This window comes from Miniopterus natalensis, chromosome 7 (assembly GCF_054644295.1).
Source record: "Miniopterus natalensis isolate mMinNat1 chromosome 7, mMinNat1.hap1, whole genome shotgun sequence".
NCBI lineage: Eukaryota > Metazoa > Chordata > Mammalia > Chiroptera > Miniopteridae > Miniopterus > Miniopterus natalensis.
In genome coordinates, this window is record NC_142087.1 from 16,245,916 (window position 1) to 16,271,758 (window position 25,843).

The window sequence follows — 25,843 nt, forward strand, 5'->3', positions numbered from 1 at the left end:
CGGGGCTCGGGCGCGCTGCTGGCGGGCGCTCGCCCGGAGGTGCCGGCGCGGCCGGAGCCCGCATCCCCCGCGGGCGGGCGGGGGAGAGGGTCGCGGCGGGGGAGGGGGCCGCGGCCGGGACTGCGGCCCGGAGCGAGCGGAGCCGCGGGCGCGGCGAGAAGTGCGGGCGGGGCGGCGCGGGGGCGGCCGCGGAGCCGCGGGGACCTGGGCTCGCGGGGCTCCCGCCGGCGCCGTCCGGGGCTGCGCGCCGCCTCGCGCGCTCGGCTCGCCGCCCCTCCTCTCGCTTCCCCCCCTCGCCGCCCGAGTCTCTGGCTCTCCGCCCGGCTACCCCGGTCTGCGTCCGTCTCCGCCGCCTCTCCGGCCGCCCCGGGCGTGCTTTCTCGCGCGCCGGGGGTCCGTCAGCCTCTCGCTCTCCCCGGCGGGGGGCGGGGGGCTCCTAAGCCGCTCAGGCGCCCGCTCCGGGAGGGGGAGCCCGGCCGGGCGGGGAAGACGGGGAGGGGGAGGGGGTTAGTCATCCCCCGCGCCCGCCGCCCGAGCGCGCACTCACGCCGTCTCCCTCCTCGCTCCGCAGCCGCGGCCCATGGAGCCCGCCGGCCCGGCCCCCGGCCGCCTCGGGCCGCTGCTCTGCCTGCTGATCGCGTCCTGCACCTGGGCAGGTAAGCGCCCCCACCCCACCGCGGCTGTCCCCGGACTGCGGGCTCCGGCCTCGCAGACCGCCGCTGGAAGCCCCTGGGCTGTCAGCAGGAATAGGGGTAGAGATGCCTGTAACCAGGGTTACAGATTCGAAAACTGAGGCCAAGAGAGAGCCAGCGACTTGCCCAAGGTCACACAGCCAAGGATGGGACCCAGTCTCCCCCGCCTCTGACTGTGCGCCCCTGCGCCGGGCACTGGGACGTACCCAGACGAGTTGCTTCCCTGGCCCCTGCGCAGCCCGGAGCGGGAGGCAGGCTGTCAGCAGCTTTCCGAACAGGCACCCCTGGCTTCTCTAGAAGCTCTCTGCCTGGACTGATGCTTTCCACAGGTTTGATTTCGGGGTCTGAGAGAAGGAGGTGGGGGGCAGAGGTGTTCCAGGTACTGCCTGGGATGGAACAGAAACAGGCTGCTGCCATTAGGGAAGAGAGCATTCCTTCTGGTGCGCAGAGTAAAACAGTGTTGGGGGGGGGAGAAGGGTGAGCTGCTGCGATCAACAGATCCTAATATGAAAACACGGTGGATGTCCCTGTGGTTGCCAAAGCCTCCGGCTAGATGGCTGTTCTCCTTGCTGCTCCCCCCCCCATTCCTCCTGCCTTCCCCTGGCTGCCCGGCAGCTCCCTGCAGCTGAGGGGCTCTGTGGGGCTATTACCTGTGGCTCTGAGCAGGTCTTTTTGTTGGCCTACATCAAACACCTGGCTGTCTCCAGCAGGCGGGCTCTGAAAGCTGGCATGTGTTCGCCAAGGGGTGAGGTCACCATTCAGGAGTCCTGCTTCTTAAAGGGGTTTTGCAAAACCATGGGTCTCCTGGGAGGGCATGGGGGACAGAGAAATGGCATTAAAGAGAGGGTTGGGGAGAAGAAATCTGAATCTTAATTTTTGGCTTCTTGAAGCTGTGTTGTTGTCAGAGGGGTCTTTGCACCTCCCTCCCTTGAGGAAAGAGGCAAAGATGAGCTCAGTATCCACCTCCCCCCTTTTGCATTTGCCTAGAGACTGGTAACCATCTGAAAGCAGTGAAAAAGGAAGAACTAGCAAAGAGTGGGTGGAGGGAGAAGTGGGGGTAAACAGCCTCTTCTCTCTGCCCTGCAATTTCCTCTGAACCCGGGGATCCACGCAGGCACCCCCCCCCCCCCCATTCTCGGGTCTTTCTGTTACAGTTGGGTACTTGCTGGGCAGAAGGAAGCACTGGAATATTTCATGTCTCTCTGGTGAGTGGCATCTCCGATCTGCTCCTTCCTGCCTGAGCCAGCCATGTATACCCTGCAAAGTCCCAGTCCCTGCCCTGCCATCCTTCCTGGCCTGGAAATGCATGAGCATCTCTCACAAGTGCTTAATTTTCCTAAAGCAGGGAATTGGACCCAAGTTAATTTCTAAGTATCTGTTTCAGACCCTTCTCCAACCAGGACCCTGTGGTTCAGTTTCTGGCAAATGAGCGGTAACGCTGGTTAACAAGTGTTCAGATGGACAGCCTGCCTTTCCCAGGGCCCTGGTTGGGAATACCACCACCCTTCTTGTGAGAGAATCTCTCCCTTTTGTCTATAAAAACAATCTATAAAATGGTAAAGATTAGGCCATAAAACTTCCGTTCCAATCCATTCAGCATCAATAGCCTGAAAAAGTGGGAGCAGCAGAGGGGCCAAGATTAACTTTGAAATAAATAAATCTTAGGAGGTGAGAATAAATTCCTTGTCTGAGGATGGTGGGGAAGGGATGGAGGTGTCACTGTCATAGCTGAAGCCTCCCAGCATCCTTCACTCTATGTTCTACAGGGTCCTGGTCAGATTCTGGGCCCTGGCCTGGAATTCATCCGGTTTGACTGAAGGATGGGCCTTCAGGCACCTCCCTCAGTTGATCTAAGCATGGAATACAACAAAGCAGAGCAGAGGCAGGACAGAAGGGCAGGGAAGTACAAGGAGGCAGTCGTGCAATTTTCTAAGAAAATGGATTTGTTTGAGTGAGAAACTCAAATGTCAGGCTTAGGAAGGCGGCTCTGGATTGAATGACTCCTAGTGTCTCAGGCAGAACTGTCAGCCTGGGAGGTGTCACATGATTCCGTGGCTTCACATGATCACTGTTTAGAGGGGCTGGTCATGGGAATTATCTTGTTTTGGGGGAGGCAGGGGAAGAAGTTTCTAAAGATTGCTTTCAGCACAAATGCTGCCAAAGGGAAATTCTATAAAGATGCCAGTGAAGTCACCAACCTGTGATCTTAGAGCCAACGTGAGGCTTGTTTCTTAAAACAACTTCCCAAGGGAGATTCTGAGTCTGGAAGAAGGGCAGGTGACAGGGGCTTGGGGATACCTGGGCAGCTTGATTTTATAGCAGCAGTAGCAGCAGCACATGACACTGAACCTTCTGGCTCCTGTCTTGGCCCCACCTAGGTATTGGGACGTCTCCTACTAGGCTGACCTCAAATGAGGTGGCATTCACTCCCGGCACTGGCTTGGAGAAGGCAAGGCCAAGTTGGGGTTCAGGCTTTGGGGGACAGCTGGGCCCTCTGGTGAAGCTCTGACCTTTTGGTAGAGGGAGGCATGCTGATGGCTCCTCTGTACTTCCCTAAGTGGTGAAATTAATCTCACTTCCTCTTTCACAAGAAGAGAAGGGCGGGGGGCTTTAGCCCTGTTGAGCTCAGGCTATTGGAAGGTCCTTAAAGTCGAGTGTTCTTTGAGTAACTTCTGCCCATTAGTTATTCCTTTACAAACCCCATGAGATTCAGGGTGTGATTCATTCCTTGATCTGCAGTCACTCAGCATGTATGACGTCCTAATGTGAACCATGTGTTGAGAGAAGCAAGGAGACCCAGTCTTCTTTGAATGTTAACTGTATTCCAGGCTGTGTGCCTACTACCTATCTGCGTAATCTCATCAATCAGCAGACAAAGACTGATTTAGCTGTTGTTCCCATTTTGCAGATAAGGAAAATAGAGTCCCAAACTGGAAAAGTTCACTACTTTAATCAGGATTACTTAGTCCAAGCTGGAGGGAGCGAGAGAAGCCCCCTCCCAGCTTCGATGGAAGTTGGTAGAAAGGTTCGTTCTGGGGCAGAAGTTTTTAACTGAGTCACAGCCGTTTCTCTGAAAATACACTGAGGATGGAAACACTGGCAGCCCCTTGGCCCTCACAAATGACAACTCATCAGAGAGATGTGACTCCTGTCAGAGCCCCCCATCTGGGCTGCTGAGCTCTGGAGCCCCCAGAGCTGGAATATTTCTTCTTCCATCTATCTTCCTGGTGCCCTTTGCAGCAGATGGAGAGGGGGTGTGTGAGAGGAAGGCAGTCTAAAAGTGTTGTGCGGATCCCACACTCGCTCGCTGCTTCCAATGGCTCCGTGTGACAGGTTATTTTTTTATTTGTAGTCTTGGACTGACGGAAGGTCCCCCCACCCCCCTCTTTTTAAATGTGCTCAGATTTCTGGCCTGTCAACACAACTCAGATCATGCCACTCCCCTGCTCTAAACTGTTGAGTGAGTCCAAATTTTCTTTAAAAGAAAAAAAAACAATTGCACCAGGGCCTCTGTCCCATGACAGGCCTTATTTCTCAGCCACATGTTTTCCAAAGAGCTGACCTGCTGAGATGCTACAAGGTAACCAGGCTTCCTCTCTGCGGGCCTAAGCTTTCCTGGCTACTCAATACCTTAGCACCCAAAAGACCTGAGATGTCCCACACCTGGAGAATCCCCATTCAGACCCTATTTACTTTGCTGTTCCCCAGACATATGAACAAGAGGCATTTGGTTTGTATAACGCTCACTAACTAGGCCTAACCCATTTTGGTGAGTGCTCTTGTACAAATCCATGCCCTTAGCTCAACTCTCTCAAATGTTCCTTTGCTTATACTGTTCCTGCCATCAGAGATGCCCTTCCCTGCATCTCCTTATCTCCATATGTCCAATCCCTACCCCTCTTTCACAGTTCACTTGTGCTGCCTCGTGCTCTAAGGGATCTCCTCCTCCTCTGGACCCTCTCCCAGCATTTTATCAACACCGCCTGAGGCTCTGCATTGCCTTCTCCTTGTTTCGTCTCCCTGTGCGTGCATGTTTAGCTCCAGCACCTGGTTGGCGTGGCAGTCCTGCAGTTGTGATCATTTAGCCTCTCCATGCAGAGACACAGCTAGCCTAGTGCTGAGTCACAGGCTCGGAGCCAGACCCCTGGGGTGAATCCAGCAAAACCATCTGCTTGGACAACTTACTGAACTCTGCGTCTTGGTTTCCTCATCTGTAAAACAGAAATGCCATCAACAGCTCTGTTTCCAGGACTAAGTCAATTGCTGCATGTGCAGTGCTGAAGCCATGCCTGACACGTAGTGAAGTGCTCAGCACATACTAGCCAGTGTTGTAATCATCAGTTTTGTTGTGCTTGGGTTTCCTCATGCACGAAAGCAGGGCATACTCTTGTGAAGCACCTAGCACGGCTCCTCGCACAGAGTGGGTACTCGCAGAACAACAGAGCTTATAGGGGAGGGAACGTCTTCAGCCTGAGGTTTTTAGCTTTTATGCCTGTGGGGGATGGACAAGTTGAGCAGAAACCCAAGCTGTGTGATTTAATTGTCTGGTGGTAGGACTGAGCGCTGTGGGCACAGCTTGCCTCTAGGTGTCTCTGCCCCTATCCACAGGTCTGGAATTGTGGGTTCCCAGACGCAGAAAACCGGAGGGGGCCCAAGAGAGCTGTCAGTCCTCTGATCCAGCACCTCGCAGTGCAGCCTAGAACACTGCAGCAGAGAGAGGAAGGGACTGGAGGCTCACCCAGCAGATCCATGGCAGGGCATGGGTGGGACGCCAAGCCAAGCCCCCTGTCATTCAGGCCAAGGCTTTTTAGAGCTTGGATGTGCTGGAACTTTCCATCCTTAAAGCTAGAAATCTGACAAGATCCTGAATTCCATGGAAAAATACTAAAGTAAAAATAATGGTAGTCATCTTTTCTGACCACTTACTGGGTTCAGCACTTGCTGGGTATGATCCCAGTGGTACAGCACCCTGGGTAGTATGCGCAGTGACCATCAGATCTATTTGAACAATGAGGAAATGACGCTCAGAGAGGTGGAGTGACTTTACCAAGGCCACAACAGTAAGTTGCAGAGTCGGGATGGTGACCCAGATCAAGCCCATGTGGTTAACTGGACAGCGCTTAACCCTGCTTGACCAGTAGAGGAACTGAGGCCCAGGCCTGCCAGCATCTTGCTTTCTTGGCACTCCTTTCATGTCAATCAGTGTATCCTCCCGGAGGCGGCAGGTGTTCCCAAGATGTGTTTCCGCCCCATACTGGAGAAGGAAGCATCTATTTTCACAGCCGAAACTGCTTTCCTGTTAACTTGGGCGTTCCTGGGCAGGTCTTCTGTTGGAGCCCTCCGCAAGATGAGTTTTCCCTGCCAGGTGTCCTGCCAGGCCTTCAGTCGGGAGAGATGCAAAACAGCTAAAGTGAAGTTGGAAATTACAGAGAATTGGATCTTTGTGTCTGTAAGATTTCCTGGCACATCCATTTGGGGGCGCAGGGCGTTAGATGGCTGCAGATTAGCTCCAGGAGCTGAAGGCAATCAGGTGGCCGATCAGGATCAGGAGGGAGATTGGAAGGGGCGAGTGAGCAATGAGCTTCCAGCCGGTGGGACGGCTGGAGAGGGTAGGTGCCTGTGCCAGCGCCTCTGTGGCCCCACTCTTCAAGGGCACGTGTCCTCCGAAATGGAAGCTCATGGTAACATGAGCTGAGCCTTGAATCCGTGTTTTCTCTTCCTCCTCTTTTTATTTTGAAATTTTCAAATATGAACAAAATGAGAAGGAATGGTGCAGGGAACCCCAGCTTCAAAACTGCTCTGCCATTGTTTCACCTGCTCTCACCTTGCAGGGGGTGGGGTGGGCGAATATTATAAAGCAAAGGCTAGAGATTGGGGATCATTTCATCCATGAATACTTTGATGTGCACCATTGTCTGATCCTCAAAATGAGCCCAGAAGCATGGAGTTCTTCATCCCCATTTTACAAATAAGGGTACTGAGGCTCCCCAAAGCCAAGCTGGGCTCTTCCTAAGGCCACATAGCCAGTGAGAGTTAGAGCCGGCTCCAGGTTTACTCTTAACCACTTTGCTGTCCTTATGGTTATTATAAATATTTATTCAAAAAATTTTCTGAGCATCTACTATGTTCCAGGGGTGGCTGTAGGTGCTGGGGATGCAACTGTGCACCAGACAGACAAAAGCACCTGCTCTCATGGAGCTGACATTCCAATGAGGAAATAAAAATAGACCCAAATTAACATTACATCAGGGGGAGACTAGTGCTATGAAGATAGCTAAAGCAGGACAAGGCAATGGAAGGTTGAGTGGGGACAGAGGCAGGGCCTCTCTGAGGAACAGAGGCCTGAATTAAACAGCGGGAGCAGCCGTGGGGATATCAGGAGAGGAGCACTCCACACTGAAGGAATAGCAAGTGCAAAGGTCCTGAGGCTGGAATGAGCTTGCTATGTTCCAGGAATGGAAAGGAGGCCAGGAAGGCTGGAGTGAAGGGAGATGGGGTGGAGGAGTTACGAGAGGTCAGGGCCAGACCAAGTGGTTCATTGAGTACCTGACATTAAACATGTCAGACCATGTGAAAGGATAATTACTCTGTAGATTATCTCACTTAGTTCTCACCACAGTTTTGTGAGGTGGGAACTATTATACCCACTGGACAGATGAAAATGAGACTCAGAGAGGTGAAGTGACTTGCCCAAGGTAATACAGCTTGCAAATGCAGAGCTAGGATTTGAGCCCAGGCCCCTAAATACTGCAGCGTCCTCATCGTTGCTTTCCTGCTTCCACTCTGGCCCCTTCAGTGAATCAGATCCTCTTTGTTCCTGCTCCAAACTTTTCAGTGGTTCCCACTGCCCTTAGAATAAAATCAAACTCCTTACTCATGAGGCAGGGCATTTCCTGGACCCCATCTATCTATCCAGCCTCATCTCATACGAGACTCTCCTTCTTTCATGGGTCGTAGCCACAGCAGCCTTCTTTCTGGTCTTCATATGCACCAACTTCTTTCCTACCTCAGGGACTTTGCACTTGCTGTTCTCACCTCCTGTAATACCTTCCCTGGCCTTTGCTTCCTTTGGGTTCCAGGTGCAGTCTCACCTCCTCAGAGATGCCACCCCAATCTAAAAAAGGTTCCCCCTTATTCACTGTCATGGCACCCAAGTTTGTTTCCTAGCACTCCTTGCTGTTTCTGTCTTGTTTCATTACTTCAGTCCTGCCTCCCCCAGTAGGATATAAGCTGCATGACAGTAGGGACTGTGTCTGTCTTGTTCGCTGTTAAGTCTCCGGGAACTTAGCACAGGGCTTGGCAACAATGGGTGGGTTAATACACATTGGTTGAATGAGGGAAATAAGTGGGTACTAAGATCCTCATTTTAAGGAGGAAGCTTGGAGCCATAGGTCACATAGGCAGTTACCCTGGTCCAAAGGCAGAGTGGTGCCCTAACTACTACATAGTCCCTCTGTGGCCAGGGCCAGGAGCACACCGCAGATCCCTGCCCATTGTGCTGACATCGCGCAGGATCCCTAAAATATCAGGGAGTACAAAAATATCAGTGTCAGCTGGGGTGGGAAGTGTTGGCCGAGAAACCCCAGAATTTGTACTTAAGATGCTGGCTACGCAAAACGCTTGCCCCAGTGCAGATACCATGACAGAATGAGCAGGCAAACCGTGAAGCATGATCGTCAGCGCCGCACTCAGCCAGGGTTTGCTTTGTTGGGCCCGCTCGGGCTCCCTTCCCCCAAAGGGTCCTTCATTGCATGAGACCATCTGGTGCTGCGGGTGAAGACACAGGTAGAGTCAGATCGTGACCTTGGCCAAGTGGCTGTGCCTGCCTGAGCCTCGGTCTTGTCCTCTGTGAAATGAGGGTAGTGACAGCCCTGTCTCGCTGGGTCCCATGGAGGTTTGGTGAGGCCTGTCGTGCTCCTGGCAATGTCGGTGTTTGGTGCTTGTTACCCATTATTACTATTACTGTTATTGTTGTGTGATCATCATTTCAAGGTTTGGGGCTTGAAAGAACAGGTGGAGACCCCACTCTACCGCTTACCAGCCAGGAGACCTGAAACTTATGCTGCCCCTCTGGGGCTCAGTTTCCCCTTCTGTGCAGCTGAGGCTCAGCTTGGCTGTTTGGCAAGTCCCTTCCAGCCCTGATGCTCCAGCCTGAATACCCATCTGTCCTTGATCTTGGTGACACCCAGAGCCCTTCTCTAACAGGGCAGGCGGTGAAACGGGCATACGCTTTGGGTCACACACTGGAATATGGTCCAGCATGTGCTACCTCCTGGCTCTGTGCTCTGGAGCAAGCATGTTACCCGCTCCGAGCCTCAGTTCTCCATCTGTGAAATGGAAGCACTACCACTCTCTCCTCTCACATAGGGAATATTGAGGGTTAAGGGACTTAAGAGCTGTGGAAAGTGCTTTCGTGAGCTGCAGAAAGCGCTATAAAAGGCATCAGTGAATAGTGTCAGCTTGGGGAAAAAACCTCATCCGGAGACTGTCTGCTGCAGGCAGCAGAGTGCTGAAACCTTGGCGAATGCCGTTTAATAAATGCGTGCTGCTTTTAAGGGGGCCTTTATCTCGGTTGGAAGATGTGTGCACGTCCTTGGCAGCCTGAGATTCCAAGAGCCTGAGCTAGAGGGGACCCGGTCTCCAGGAGAAGTGATTGTACACAAGCTTCAATGGCAGACAATGGCTGTGTTTGATTGAGCCCTGTCTCTGCCCCTTCCCTGCCTCTCAGGGTCTCAGCTTCCTCACCTGTAGGAAGGGGATGTCGACAATAGCACTCGCCTCACTAGGCTGTCGTGACAGTTAAATGAGGGCTTCCCATTATCTGGCCTCATCCAAATGTGCCCGTGAGAGCATGGCTGGCAGCACTGGAGCCTGTCCTGGAGGAGCAGCTGGGCCTGGAGGTTGGAAGGACACCACCTGGGTTCTCAGCTTCTCCAGGCCTCAGTTTCTCCCTCTGCAAAAGGGAAGTGGGAAGAAGGTGCTTAGGTTGTCGAGGCACTAAGTGCAGTGAATAGTGGGTGCTGATGTCCTGCAGGCTGTCCCAGCCTCATCTCGTTCCCAGGCCTGGTAAACACAAAGGGCATTTACAGCACACACATACTGATAGCTGTTCCTTCCTGCTTTGCAAACAGGGCCACGCTGCAAACATTTCTTATCACCTCCAGGTCTAGTCTAAACTCAGTGAACACTCACCAGGGCCTCTGGCCCTCCCTGCCTCCTGGCCCCCTTGCCGACAGCCTGCTCTCAAGTCTTGCTCTCAGGGGTCTTGTGTATACACTGGGGCAGAACTGGTGTTGCCTCAGAGTGAATCCTGCTTCTAACACTTAAGGCTGTGACCATGTGCCATCCCCTTCATCCTGAAATATCTGAGGCATGGGAGCAGCTGCCCAGCATTGAGGGCTTCCTCTGCCAGGCACAGCGCTGAGATATTTACCTTCGTTTCATCCTAAAACAGCCCTGGTGTTGCTACTAATATTATTATTATCAACATCAGTACCCTCATCCCAGTCTGCAGATGAGAAACCAGAGGTCCAGCAGGGTTAAGACACTTCCTAAAGTCTTAAATGGCAGAGTTGGAATCCAAACCAAAACTTGCATTCAACCAATGCCAGGCTCTGGTGTAAAGCTGGAGGGTACTGCAGGGAACAAAACTAAATCCTTACTCTCAAAGGGCTTATCAGTAAGCCTAGGGGAGGGAGATGGACACTAAAGAAATTAAATACATAATAAGTTGGGTGGTGGGTGATAATGAGAAAAATAAAGCAGAGCAGAGTCGTTGAGGGGAGTAATATTTTATACAGGGTGGCCAGGGATAACCTCTCAGGCCTGAAGGAAGTGAGGGAGCCAACGTGTACATACATAGGGGATGAGAGTGCCAGGCAGAGGCGATGGCAAGTGCAAAGGCCCTGAGGCGAGTGGAGAATTTGGCATGACTGAGAGCAAGGCTGTAGGGTCCTGGGTGCCACCAGAAGGATTCTAGGTCTCACTCTGAGTGCAGTGGGGCCTGCAGGAGGGTTTTGAGCACAGGAAGGATGTTACCTGGCTTAGGTTTCAGAGGCTTCTCTGACTGCTGGAGGAGTGTGTTGGAGAGAGGTGTAGAGGCGGGGAGGCCAGTTTAGAAACAGAAACAAAGATCCACATGTGGAATGGTAGTGCAAGAGAGGTGGTAAGAAGAGACCAGAGTCTGACCAAATCTTGGAAGTTGAGCTGGCAGGATCTGCTAACACGTGGGACGTGCAGGAGAGAGGGGAGGGGAGAAATGTCCAGGTCTCAGTCCTGCTCTCCTCCTGATCACTGACCATCTAACCTTAGGGGGAGAGGTGGTGGTGTTCCCTTGTTCACATGTGAGAAAGTGGAGACTCAGAGAAAAGGGACCCCACTAGAGATGAGACTTACTGGTCTCTGGCCCCAGAGCCTGAGCTTTAGACTGTGTTGGCACCTTAAGAGTTTACCTGCTACATGGAGGGCTGATCAGGGTCTACTCTTTCCCTGCAAGGATATGGCACAATGCCCAGTTCCCCAAGTTGCCTGCAGTAGGGGTAGAGGAGAGAGTACGCTGGGCCTGCCCCCACCTTATTTACAAGGCCACATGTGTCCCCATTTTTGCTGGCTCCAATGCAGGCGGATGCTTCTACAACACCTGGAGTGTCTCTGCACAATGGGTTTATTGTAGCAGTTGTAGCAATGGACTGCTCCCAGTGGTGGCCTGTTGTTCAGATGGCAACTGAAGCCACCTTTCAGGGTGTCAGGTTAGCCCAGTGCCAAGCTGGCCCTGTCCCAGCTTGCTCAACAGCCAACAAGCATGTCCCAAGGACTCTGCCTGGTCCCTGGATTGTCCGAGCCTTTTTCTCCCCTCTGTATCTTTGCTCATGTGGTTCCTCCCTCCTGGAATGCCTTCTCTTTTCCCTAGCTTCTGTCAGTCTTCAGGGACCACCACCTCTAGGAAGTCATCCCAGATACCACCTCTTTTCCAAGACCCCATCCCCAGGCCTCTTCTTGCTCATTGATCATCCTGCACGTGGTTATTGACCATCTCCAGGGCTCTGCCCCACAAGGGCAGGGACCTGTCTTACCCAGCTGTGTCCTGTGGCATCTAGGACAGGGACTGGCAGCAGAGTGAGCTTTGAGAGGGCATGAATGAATCAGCCTGAGTCCAGAGAAAAATCAATGCCTAGCTACAGCTGTCGGAGCCCTGGTAAACCTGCTTTGGATCCTGAGCTCCCTTGGGAACTGCAGAGTCCACACGGCCATCTCCCCCCTATAACCCCCCTCCGTGAACCAGCCCAGAGACTATCTGCTCCCTGCCCAGAGTCATGGGTTCCAGCAGGGCAGTTCCAGGCTGGCCTCTTCACAGCTGTGCCTTGTGGCCACACATAATAGTAGGTGTCAGTAAAGGTTTGAGCCTCCTCTTACGGGCGGGACCTGTGCCAGGTGCTGCGCAGGGCCTTGCCCACCAGATAAACTTGAGGAAAGCGTCTCTCCCACCCTCCTTCTCTCTGTACGTGTGCATGGAAACTCACCATGCCAGGCACTTCCACAGCTGGGCACGTGGACACACAGGGTGTACAGACAGTGGGCCCCACGCATGCTGTCGTCCTTGCTCCCAGCACTGTGTCAGCACACACCTCTCACACCACACTCACGTGTACACCACTCCTGTTGCACACGTACTCTCCCTGCACACCCCCCCATGCACATCCCACTCACATGCTGTCTCCTGTACTCCCCTTCCCACAGGCCATTCACGGGCACTGCCAGCGCACACCCCTCCCAGACAGCTGCTCACACCCTCAGGCTCAGGCACACCCTCTGGCCACACTCGCTCACACACCCAGGCCAGCCAGGATTCAGATGCTCCTGCACACAGCGCACACCCCGCGTGCCCTGTTCTCTGGCCCCCATTCAGACACGCTCGCAGCTGCGCTGTCTCACATTCCTGCACGTGTGCATCATCTCTGTACACGCTTACCTGTGTACACCCTCCCGCCCCCGGTCCACCCGGGGGTATGAATGCTTGCACTCGGCACCCTCAGGCACATGTGTGCACACCCACATCTGCTCCCTTTCCTTCTTATGTGCGTACTATGTGCGTACTCTCATCCGCACTCCACCACGCACTCTCACGTAGCCATCAGACCATAATCCAGAAGGCACCGAAGGTGGCCCCTGAGGAGGTGCTACTGGGCTCGTGGGCTAATAAACCAGCAGCCCCCCTCCTGGGGTGCCGGAGTGGCCAGTAATGATCATGATTGTAGTCAGGGAAGAGGGTGCCAAGCTACGCCTGCTTTGCGGGCTGGGGCAGGGCTGGTGGGTATCATTGAGTCACCTTGGGATGCTGAGCTCCAGGCACAACCAGAGCTCCAGCTGTAGCTTCCCAGACCCTGGGCTCCTTAAGTTTGTGGAAATTTGGTGGATGGCCTCCATCCGGTCCCCTAGGCCCCTGCACCAGTGGCAGTGAGCACCTGTCTGGGAAAGGCTGGCTCTGGGGAAATGTATGTCTCACCTTTGTTCTCTGTGCCTCGATGAGACAGACTTCTGCAGGAATCACACCTGGGGATGAATGTGGCCCTGTTTTCTTTCCAGCAAGTTTTGGTTCTAAGTTGATTTTTTTTCCCATTAGAAAAGCATCCATGCTTTTTCACTTCTAATGAAAATCATTTTCATTTTTTCTTAATCTCAAAAACCAGGCATAAACAGAGGAAAATAAATTTACATATAATATGTATCTATATCTATCTATATACATATACACACACACACACATATATATATATGTCTCCAAGCCTGATGATCAGCTTTCAGCCCCATCTTAGTTCATCTCTCACACTCTCCTTGGCCTGTTTGTGGAAGACAAAGGAGACTGGGGTGGTGGGAGCAGCAGGTCGCTGGATGGGGTCAGAGATGCCAGCAGGAGCCACTTGTCTAAGAGGCTGTGGTTCATTCCAAATGTAATCACTTGATTTATTTCTTTAAAATCTATCTTCTCTGCTTGTGAGCAAGCTCCACGAGGCCAAGGACAGAGCCGTCCACAGCCCTTAGCTCAGGGCCTGGCTCACAGTAGATTCCAGTAAATCATCTCTGACTGCCCCTGTGCTGTGGACTCCCGCATCCTGTGGACGTTGAGTTCCTCCTACAAGTGCACAGAGCAGGCACCACTCACCATGTGGACTTCTTCCATTAGAAAACTTGCTCACAGGTTTTTACTTCATTAATTTCTCCCCAAAACAATAAATGTTCACTGCAAAAAAACAACAACAACAAAAAAAACCGGGGGCTTCAATATATATTGTTTACTATAGAGTAAAAAGAAAATGTGCCCACCCCAGTCCTATTTTCCAGATGCAACATACCTCAACATTATGGTGTTTATCATTCCAGACCTCTTCCTCTGGACATTCGATAGGTCAGTCAGTCTGCAAATGTTTATTGAGCATCTACTCTATGCCAAGCACATATGTATCAGGTGTAGTGAACAAAACAGACAAACTTCTTGGAAGGGAGGTTCATTCAAGCAATAAACACATATGTAACATACATATTACATATATAGGTTTTGCTTATTACAAAGTGGGATACTGTAAATATTCTTTAATATTCATCCAGTTTAGAGAATCTGAAAAATCTCCAAAATAGAAGGAAAAAGAAAAGGAGAAACCCATCAGCTTTAGATTCATGATCCAAAGAGAGGAGTGTTTTATAGCTTTGTGTAATACCTTGCAGCTGTTTATTTATCTAGTTTTATTTTATTTTACGAAGTCATGAGCACACCGAAAGCATACTTTTTCCTTCTTTTTTATTGCACAAGTAATGCAAACAGAAAACATAAAAACAAAATCCCTTGTAAATCTACTACTCACAATTAATCACTGCTAACCTTTAATATCATATATCATTTTTTTCAAAACTAGAAGTTTGGGATCAAGCTGAAAATGTCACTCAGTAACTGACTGTGAATTTCTAATATATCTCTGTGCTAGTAATTGAAATTCTACAGTCATTTTTGTGGCTGTAGACTTCGTCGTCAGGTGGGTTCAGCATCATGGGATCAACCAGTCTCCTTTTCTTGGACATCAGGATAGTTCCAATTTTATATTTTTATCAGGCCGAAAGAATGAAGCTACATGTTTGCACATAGCCTTAGTTACCTGAGCCTGGCTCTACATTGTTTCCATTCACTCATATTTCAGCTACATCAAAATGTTGATCTCAGTTGTCTTTGGTGATACTCTATGATCATTATTATATTTTCATACTTTTTTGTTTTCCCTAAATGCTTTGCAATGAACAGGTTTTATTTACATAATCACAACATCATTTCAAATTATGCCATGCAGAAATTTCCAGATCACCACAGCCTTCATTATGATCGCTTTTTATGGCTACTTGCAATTCCGTCTAGGGGATGGGCCACAATTCACCAAACCATCACCTATCATTGACCATATGGGGGTTTTCCCAACTTTTCCAAGCTCATTATGCAGGAACCCCACTCCAAACAGCTTTCGCACCTCTGGTACATCCTGCCAAACTGCTTTCCCAAAGGGATGCTCCAATTTCCACCCCCACCAGCAGCGTGTGAGAATGCCCGCCCCGCCACCCTCCTCCCCGGAGACCGACGGTTCAGGCCCCTGGACAGCCTCTCCGCCAGGAGGGCAGGAGAGAGCCGGAAATGGTTTTGCCAGCGATGCCGGGATGACGACCCCAGGCCCAGAGCCGCAGGAGTGAGTTTTAACAAGGCCGGTTCCCAGAACAGAACCTGCAGAGAAGAGCAAGCAGGAAAAAACTCTGCTGGAAAACACACACGTGCACAGATTAAAATAATATTTGGCACTTACGTCGCACTTTCAAAATTCTTCAAACACTTTATAAACACTAGCTAATTAATTAAGCCACCTAAATCTGGCTGCGGTTGGTGGAGAGAACTTAAAAGGGAGTGGGGGGGCCGTCCTACACAGCTCCAGGTCTTATTGTCGCCTGCCCGGCTGTGCCTGCGGGCCTCCGACAGCACCGCGAGAATAGACCTGCTCCAGCACGCCACACGCCTGGTTCTGCAGCCTCTTCTCGCACCACTCCCCTCACAGCCGCCGACGCACAGCCCTGAGTGGTGTGATTGATTAAGATAATAATAACTGCCATGTATTACAGGCATCTGTGGGCCAGGCACAGCCCTGGGCTCCGGGCTTGCCTGTTGCCTGGATATGCCTGTTGCAGCTCCATTAACGTAAGGAAAGAGGCTCAGAGAGGCAAGAAAAGCCCCTCCTTTGTTTAGTCACGCATGCATTCAACATGTATTTTATTGAGGGCCTGGCGTGTGCCGGACCCTGTTGTAGACGGGGTTGGAAAGAGTCCCTGTGGATCTTACATCTTGCTTGGGGGGACATGACAAGACAGAGAAAATCAAGTAAGTAAGTAATATATCTGTGGTCATAATGGGAACACAAACTAAAATTTAACCAGCATCTGTGCAGTGCGCACCTATTTCCAGCCGTGTCATAGCCCTCCTAATTGTCCTGGGGTGGGTGGCGGTCCACCACTTTATGGAAGGAGTGGAGGGCCAGGGAGGGCAGTGCTGAGCTGGCTCGGGGGCTGCCCCGGCTCTCCCAGGCCTGCTGGCCCCAGCCTGTGCTGCCTCCCTGGGCATTTCTGGTTCATCAGTACCCATGCTGGAAGGCAGACCCCCTGGGAAAGTACCTGGCTGGTGCTGTTGGCAGCTGCTGGTGCTGCATCAGGTGTCTCTGGGTCACTGCCGGCCTCTTTCCCCTCCTCTGTGTGCCTCTCACACAGATGGCCACCAGCTACACGTCGAGCCCCTGCCCTCTGTGGACTCGAGTTTCTTCCCTGCTGCCCTGAGTGTCTGGCTGCCCTCAGGCTGCCAGCCTAAGTCATCACTCACCTACCATGGGAGTCAGGGCTGGAAGAACAGGCAGGGGAATGAGGAGCCTGTCCTGAAGCCCTGGGCTTGCCCGCGGTGAGGGCAGATGGAATCCATGGCCCTCTTTCCTCAGACGCCCTGCCCCTGCCAAAGGGGTGGTGCCAGGCTGCTGGCTGGTGGGCCCAGCCAGAGCCAGAGGGGGCTGCTCGGGGATCAGCTGAAACCCTGTCTGCTGTACAAGACAGTGGTGGCCTAGGTCAGGACAGGACAGGGTCACATTGTGGTGAATGGAGTACCAGGGGAGACAGATGGCCCGTCTGCATCCATAACAGGCTGCCACCAGTCCGTCTCTCTTATCTGCTTCCCCCTTCCCCCGCCTGTCTCTGTGCCTCTGTAGTGTTAAGTCAATCTGTGTGTGTGTGTGTGTTCAAGGTCTTTATGATCTGTCCTCCCCACCCCCCACCTTCTTCAGAATCAGGGCCCGGGCTGTGACTTGCTCTGAGCACCTGTGGCCCTTCTCACAGCATCTTCACCTGCCTGTGGTCTCCCCTCCCCCCAACTCCTCTACCCATAGTGCCTCGTCCTCTCCAATTTGGGGCTCAGGTCCCTCCCACCCTGGACCTCTAGGACTCTTTCCAGCTGCTGAGCCTAGAAACCCTTGAAGCCTGACCAGGTCCATCTCTTGTGTGTCCCCAGCACAGCCTGGTCTGCAGGACCATCAGCGTCAGCAACAGACCCTCCCTCCTTCATTCATTCCACAATGACAGTAGCTTACCCAGCGCTCAGCTTGGTGCTCAGTGACTTAAAACAGAGGGTAAGGAGGTGTCTGCCCATCTTGTAGATAAGGAAACTGAGGCTCAAAACCGATGGATAAACTAGGTGACATAAATAAAAGGTGAGCCAGACTTCAGACCAGGTCAGGTGGCTTCAAAGACCAGAGGCTCCTTTTTCACACTGTCCTGGCCCAGGCTTGTTGGTTGGTCCTCCCAGAGACCCATCCAAATGGGGTCATATAACTGATTGGCGGGTTAGGGCACTAAGGCTCAGAGGACAGTAGGGGCCTGCCCAACGAAAGGCAGCACTCACACTTACGCAGTGTTTGGCAGTATCAAGTGCACTCACAAGAGTCCTGGTTGGATCTTCTCGGTGGCCCAAGTGATGGCCAAGGTCACACAGTAGTGAGCCCTGAGCCAAATCCAAGCCTGCACGAGCCCCAGCTGCTGAGCCTGGCTTCACTGCCAGGGTCTGCTGCTGGGACAGACTCCAAACGAGTCTAGACTCCTAGAGAGGCCCCACACACACCATGCTGCCACCTGCCTCTGAGCCTTTGCCCATGCTGTTCCTTCTCTTAGGAACACTGTGCCCCTTCCTGGTAAATTCAGATTTGAATTCAGAGCCCAGCTCAGACATGGCACTTACAGAGAGGGCTCAGGTCTCAACCCCCCTCTCTGCCACATCACATAACCTCTCTGTGCCTCAGTTTCCTCATTTGTAATAGTCACATTACAGGCTTGTTGTGAGGGTTACATGTATGACACATGCAATGTGCTGAGCTCAGGCCCGCTCAGGGTGCGCACTTGCCAATGAAAGCGGTTGTTGATAGACACTTGGCAGAGCCCACGGGATCACATGCGATGCATCATTAACTGCTCTGTGCTTCCCTCCAGGAGGGGCAGGTGAGGAGGAGCCGCAGGTGATTCAGCCTCAGGAGCCAGTGTCCGTCGCAGCCGGAGAGACGGCCACTCTGAGATGCACCGCAACCTCCATATACCCCGTGGGGCCTTTCCAGTGGTTCAGAGGGACAGGGCCAGACCGGGAGTTAATCTACCATTTCAGAGACAGCAGCCGCTTCCCCCGAGTAACAAGTGCTGCAGATGCCACGCAGAGAGACAACCTGGACTTTTCCATCCGCATCAGTAACATCACCCCAGCAGATGCGGGGACCTACTACTGTGTGAAGTTCCGGAGAGGAGCCAGTAATGACACGGAATTCAAGTCTGGAGGCGGCACCCAGCTCACCGTGAGTGGTGAGTACAGTGTGGGATTCCGTGTCCCTGGCATGTGACAACAGTCAATAAAGATGCCCTCAGCTCTGTGAGCAGCAGCTAGGAATCAGTGCGGTGGTGGGTGCTTATAGCCTTGATCTGATTCATGGGCAGACTTCACCCCTTCTGCAGATCAGGGAAGTTGAGGCCTGGAGATATGCTGTTTGCTCAGGCCCCATGGCTGGTCAATGGTAGGGAAAGTCTGGAACCCCCAGCTCTGGCCTTTCAGTCCCGTCCAGGGATGAGGGAACTGAAGGTCTGAGTGACTTGCCCATCACAAGGCCAGGCCTCACCCCTGCCTCCAGGGAGTGCTCCCCTCAAGTGGCCGAGGCTCCTCCTTAGTGACCTGCCTGAGCACCTGCTGTGAGCCAGGCTCTGCTCTGGGTGCTGTGGCAGCTGCAGAACAAAGTAGGAAAAGGCTCTTCTCCCACGAAGCTTCATTCTTTCCCCTCCAACAGGGACAGATCCATCCAGGATGGGACGGGGGAGAACATGCTTCTTTATTTCATCTCTGGAAACATCACACGAGAAGGAAATCCTGAGAGGCGCAGACTCACTGTTTACTCTGAGAGCCTGGTGGGAGGAGATGCCCAGCGGTTGGGCAGTCACTGTGGGTCTGCCCAATAAACTCCCTTTATTTCAGGGACCCAGTCACACTATCACTGAAGCTCCGAGCAGAGTTTTCTCAGATTGTCCCTCCCCCAGGGAGGAGGTTCCCCATGTGGGTGACTTATGAGTCATCCCATTGAGGCAGCAGAGAAGGAATGGTGCTCAGTTCGGGTTTTCTGCCAGAGGCCCAGGATCCTAAATCCTAGACATGTTTAGACCATCCCACCCAACCCACCCATGTACAGATGAGGGCCTGAGGCTAAGAGGTAACAGGGGACTTGCCCACAGTCACATGGCCAGTGAGTGAGGGGATGGTTCCAGAACCCAGTGTGATTCCAGGCGGGTTCCTTCCTGCCCTGTCGCAGTACCTTTCTTCCATGGAAGACCTGGCACATAGTAAGTGCTGAATAAAAGCTAATTACACCAAACCATTGAACAAGGAACAAGAATACTCCTTCCATCATTTTCTTAAAGGTTCCTGTGCCCCTTGCATTCAGACGCGGGGACCCAAGGTCACTGGGAATTCTTCCACCTTCAGCCACATCGCCCCAAATCAAGCATCCATCTCAGCACCTAGAGCTGCCCCTTGTGCAACAGTTGCCTCCCCCTCCAGTGTGTGGAGAGAGCATCGTCCATTGACTCTTCTGTTGATGGGTATGAGTTGTTCCCAACTTTGGGCTATTAAAACAGCGATGCAAGGGATGCCCTTGCCTATGTGTCACTCCACTCGAGATGCCCACTGGAAGCAGCATTGCTAGGTCACAGGGTATGTGCATTTTAATTTGTGTAAATATTGCCAAATTTCCCTCCTAGACATGGTAGCAATGAAATCTCCCCACAACTCACAGGCAGGGAAGGTGGCTTTATCCTGAATTTTCAGATATAACAGAAGTTCCCAGTGGTGTGTCCCTTGCCTAGGCAATCAGAGCTAGTAAGAGGCTCCATATCAGGTCTGCTGCCCCCTGGTAGAGCACTCGTCCCCATCTACCTGCTCAATGATGTCCTGGCTGAGAAAGCAGGGAGGTGGGAGGGGTCAGGAGCCCTGTTTTCATCATGGCATTTACTCTTATAACCAGCGCTATGGCAGGGGCTATCTGCTGGCCCCTTTGAGAGATGAGAACATGGGCTCAGAGAGGGGACCTGACTTGTGAGCAGGTAGGGAAGCTAAGACTGAACCCCAAGCAGCCTGACTCAGAGCCCCTGCTTTTCGCCCCACCCCACTGTGCTTGTGGAGAAAGCTCCAAGCCGCTCTTGTAAAGACTTTGAATTGCTCTGTTCTTCAGCAATAAGCATGTCTAAGAAGGTCCTGCAGGTCAGCTTTGCAGCCCACATCAGACAGGTACACAGCCGTCTCAGGATGTGCTGGGCCTGTGCCTGTGGCACAGCTCAGCACATAGACGCATTGAGGGGGCTCTCCCCTTTGCTGTGCTGTTTCCCCTTCACTGAGCAGCCTGCAGAAGCAGCCTGGGCGCAGTGGCCTGGAGAGAGGAGACAGGGGCCACTGCACCCCCAGCCACACCATGTGCACTATTCCTTCTCTGCAGATTGAGGATGGGGGCGCATTTCCTACAGGACACTGGGGCCCCAAATGAGCAAAGTTCATATTCTAGACCCGGTGTCAGGAGTCCATGTCTTCCATTTATTGCGACAGGGTCCCTAGGCCTGGGCACTCAGAGGTGACTCTTCCCTATAATTCCTTGAAGTCAGGAATCTGAGGGAAAAGAGGATGGCAGTCAGTACCAGGGTTTGTGAGGTAGTACGCTTGCTCTGTTGATGGACATGAAGCTTGGGGACCACAGGAAATACCCTGGGACATAGCGCTGGGTAAGGAGATAGTCCCTTCACTTCCTCAGCCTCACTTTGCTCATCAGTAAAATAGTGATGATCATAGACTCCTTTTAAGAGAGTTGAAGGATTTGAGGTGCTCTGTCTGAATCACCCAGCACAAAGTAGCACCCCCAAATCAGGTGATATTTCATGGTGTGGTCCAATTTCTTTTGCTGAGCCTCAGTTTCCTCACCTGTAGACAGTGGATGATCTCACCAACCTCTGCAGGAAGATATGAGGATGCAGTGAGCCTGGTGGGAAAATAGATCCTCAGTGAGCAGTGGTGTCATCCCGCAGCTGGGTGCTCTTGGGCAGGTCTCTGTTTCCCCGGAGTCCTCAGTTTCTCCATCTGTGAAGTGGTGATAATCATAGCTCCCATTCAAGGGATCTGTGAAGGTAGGAGAGGATGTCTAGGAAGCCAGGTGGTGGTCCAGGATGTTACTGAGCGTCAGTGCTCAGCAGGTGAAAGCATGGACCAGCCCCCTGCCGCCTGGGTTCACATCCCAGCTCTGCCACTTCCCAGCTCTGACCTCTGACCCATCACTGCCCACACTGTGCCTCAGTGTCCTCATCTGTCAGTGATAGCGCTGACCTCACAGCGCAGCTTCAAGGACTGAGTGAGTGAATGCATGTGCGGTGCATAGAGCAGGTCGTGGCATGTAGTAAGTGTTCAATGAGTGTGAGCTAGGATGTGCCGAACTCATAGGACCTTGGACAGGTTGCTTTCCTCTCCAGGCCTCAATATAAATGGGGTTAAAGGTGGGGTTCAATGCCTTTCAACCTTGGCTTCTCATAAGAATCACCTGGGAAACTTTGTAAAGGTCCTCAGGCCCTGTCTCCACCCTGGGAATTCTGATTTAACAGCTCAATGTGGGCCTGGCAACTGAATTTTTAACTACCCAGAGGATGCTAATGCAGAGCCAGGCAGAGAGCCCTGAGTTGGATACTCTCTGAAGCCATAGAGGAAACCTTGTCGTTTTTCCCCCCGACAGCAGTGGCTCCCCCTGCTGCTGGGGCTGAGAGAACAGCACCTTTAGGGGCACAGGTGCTTCAGAATAGCATGTGCCAGTGACAGCTCATCAGAGGCCCAAGAAAGTGAGCCCTGGAGAAGTGACAGGGACACCCTCCCACGAGCAGGCCTGGGCTGAGAGTGGCCCCTGCCCTCTCCGCCCTGAGGAGGGGCAGATCCCAGCTCCCTTGCTGGGGACTCCTTCCCATCTCTAAACACGTATGTGTCTAAACAGGCTTCGGAATCCCCACAATACTCACTGCTCAGCCCCAGAGCCCTTCCTGCCCCCAAACACCAAAACGTCACTGTTAAAATCTCCCCTCCCTTTCTGCACAATGCTTCCAGCTTCCGTAAAGAGCTAACCGGTAGGGAAATGCCTGTGATCTCATGTGTGTTTTGAAAGTCAATTCGCCAAACTTGTTTCCTGAGGGGATCATTAAAAAAAAGAGAGAACCATCATTTGGTGGTTTCTCTCCTTTTCGCGTCGCAGCTGCGGGGAGCAGGATTTGAGGCGTTTCTCGGTGTTTCCGCTCTGCTTTTCTGTTGCCTTCTTACTGCCTAACGAACAAACAGGTAGTTTCAGAACTAGTGAGACCAGGTCCTACGATAACAGCCACAGGTGTTATGTATTAAGCACCTGCCCCTGCCAGGCTCTGTTTCACTAAGTCCTCACTCTTCCTAGCAGGGTGGCATTTTGATACACTTTGTACAGACACAGACACTAAGGCTCAAGGATAAAGAGCAGAGAAGCTAAACTCAGCCAGTCCCGTGGGTGGAGAGATGAGCCCTGCCTTTGCTCCCCGTGTGCCCTTGACCAGCCGGGTTCCTCTCTCAGCCTCATCCCGTAAGTGGGACCACACGGGGCCTGCTTCAGGGGGGCAGGAATGAGCCGAGGGGCACAGAGGACTCACCATGAGCGGGGTACCAAGAGGCTCTCGATGGGGGGTAGCTGGTCCCGGCCTCTCTAGGGACATCCGGGCTGCAGGAGTTTTTGTGACTTGACTTATGCAAGTGACACCCTCTTACTCTGTCCCCAAAATATTTGAGGTTTAGGAGGCAAGTTAAATATTTACGAATGCAAATACTCGTTAATATTTGCTATCTGCCCCACTGTTAGAGAAGGCGTTGGGGAACAGTGAACAGTTTCGAGACCCTGCAGAACCTTTCTACAGGGAGAAACTGTTCTCGCTTGTCTTTCAGTGATGTGTGGATGCTGTCAGGACACAGGAGCCCTGCCTGCCCCTAGGCCTGTGTCCGTGTCCTTCTAATTTAATACCGATTAAGAAATTAACCACCTTTGGTTTTCCCAGCACTCAGTGATCTTTGTGTTCAACCCAAAACTGACCCAAGAGAACGCAAGTTTAGAAAACATCCCATTGCCTCTCCCTTTCAAATTCAGGGATTGACAAAGATTAAATTGACCCTATTGGAATATTTGTGAAATGAACAAAAACTATCTAGAAAATTCATAAATACCTGAAGGGAGAGCTCTGGATAAATTAAGTCTGAGTTCAAGCTGAATCTGGGTTTATTTATTTTTGTGAAGCACCTTCTATTTTGCTCAAAGCAAAAATGCTTCCATTGCCTCATTTAACCCTTTTCTGAAGTTTGGGGAAGGAGAAATGCCTGTTGTCCCATTTCACAGATGGAACTGGGATGTGCCCCGCGACACCTCTCCTCATCTGGCCAACCTGGGTCCAGCTGTCATAGGGGTCCCTTTACCCCACTGCTTCCCTGCCTTTACTTCTGTAAACACTTTCTCTGAGGTTGGGAAGGCTTCCAGGAAAGACCAGCTAGGAGAGTTAATAAGAAGAGTGAAACTCATCAGTAATTTTGTTCCTGTGCCCAGGCTGGTGGGAAATCACCGGGCAAGGAAAGAAGGTGGACTTTGAACTCAGGCCTGCAATTGCTTGTCAGCCCTGCCCCCCGCTCAGAGTTCACCTCTGGGGACATGAGTGTCCCCCTCTGTAAGATGAGGACGATAACACGCCCTCCCTGCATTATTGGAAGGATAAAAAACAATAGATGGGAAGGTTTTGACAGTGTCACATGCTTGTCATTAGTGGCAATAACAACAATCATGTTCTTTGTTTATTATGTTCCTTTAAAGCCAAACCCTCTCCCCCCGAGGTATCGGGCCCCACAGGGAGGTCCACACCTGGGCAGACGGTGAACTTCACCTGCAAGTCCCACGGCTTCTCCCCCAGAAACATCATCCTGAAATGGTTCAAAGATGGGAATGAGCTCCGAGCCTCCCAGACCACCGTGGACCCAGAGGGAGACAGCCCTTCCTACAGCATCTCCAGCACAGCCACGGTGGTGCTGGCCCCGGGGGATGTTCGCTCCCAGGTCATCTGCCAGGTGGCCCACGACACCCTAAAGGGAGACACTCCTCTTCGTGGGACTGCCAACTTGTCTGAGATCATCCGAGGTAGATGCCCCTCACACCCAGCGCCAGCCCACACCTGGCCCCTGCCCTCCAGGCCTGCTCCTCCCCCTGCTCTTTGCTCCAGAGTTTGATTTTCCTGGATTCTAATTCCTGACAGTCCTTCCCCTCACCAGGCACCTGGAAGTACCTGTCACTCACACTGTTTAATGGTAGCTGCCAAGTGAACACCTACCACTGTACTTGGTAGTTTCACCTACTTTACCAGTAGCAGTTCCAATAACTGAGCATCTGCTATCAGCCAAGCTCTTATGTGCTTGGTGATTTCATTTATTTTTGTACAGTTACTATGCTCCAACTGCATACCAGGGCTGTGCTTATTGACTTCACTTATGTTATCCTAATAGCAGCTACCAGTCCTTGAACACCTACTGTGTGCAGGGCACTGTGTTTAGTGATTTCATTCATGTGAAAGAGTACCGTCGGTGTCTGAGCGCCTGTCCTCTGATACCCTTGCAGTGGGGGAGCTAAGTTAGGGAGCGCTCCCCTGTGATCTGTCTGTTCCATGAGGTCAGAGCTTCTGCCCTGTGCTGTTTCAGTTCCGCCCACCGTGGAGGTTACCCAACAACACACAGTGTCAAAGAACCAGGTGAACGTCACCTGCCAGGTGAAGAACTTCTACCCCCAGCGCCTACAGCTGACCTGGTTGGAGAATGGAAACACGTCCCGAACAGAAACGGCCTTGACCCGCATAGCGAACAAGGATGGGACCTTCAACTGGAGGAGCTGGATCCCGGTGAACTTATCTGCCCGCAGGGAGGACGTGACGCTCACCTGTCTGGTGGAGCACAATGGGCAGCCGGCAGTCACCAAAAACGTCACCCTGAAGGCCTCTGTTCCTGAGAAGAACCAGAGCACAGAGGGATCCTCTGGTGAGGCCTCCACTCCAACTGACCCAGCTCCATTTAAATTGTATCTTTACTTTTGCTGTTATAAGTAGTGATTCATGCTTATTATAGAATAATCTAGAAGTTTATAGATAGAAAGTAGAATTTTAAAGTGAGATCCCCTCCCCCAAACCCCACACACACTCCGTAGTCAGCACTGGTAAGACTTTGGTACTTACTCTTACAGATATTTGACACGAATATACATTAAAGAAAGAAAGAGCGAGGAAAGGGGGCCATCCAGCTCACGGTGTCCTGCTGCTTGCTTTCTTCCCCTAACAGTCACTGCGTTCACTGTCCCTGCCAGCCCCTCCCTCCTTCTGGCTCTTTCTAACCTCTGCATGTCCAGGCCGCCATGCAGGCTGCCCCCCAGGAAACGGGGCGGGGCTCCCGGGTGTTTGTGGCTTGTGTCTAATATAATCACTGCTGCAGTAAATGTCCTTGTACCTATTCTGTT

The 25,843-nt window shown here is 52.2% G+C and overlaps 1 protein-coding gene across 1 annotated transcript in view; it reads left to right on the forward strand.

The window, feature by feature from the left end:
• The first annotated feature begins 566 nt into the window (after positions 1 to 566).
• Positions 567 to 25,843, forward strand: part of SIRPA (signal regulatory protein alpha) — a 39,691-nt gene continuing 14,414 nt past the window's right edge. Inside the window, exons 1-4 of the mRNA XM_087818832.1 lie at positions 567 to 656; positions 18,231 to 18,590; positions 24,164 to 24,484; positions 25,039 to 25,371. Coding sequence (XP_087674958.1) covers positions 581 to 656; positions 18,231 to 18,590; positions 24,164 to 24,484; positions 25,039 to 25,371 — 1,090 coding nt within the window. The 5' untranslated portion in view covers positions 567 to 580. The remainder of the gene's footprint in view (positions 657 to 18,230; positions 18,591 to 24,163; positions 24,485 to 25,038; positions 25,372 to 25,843) is intronic.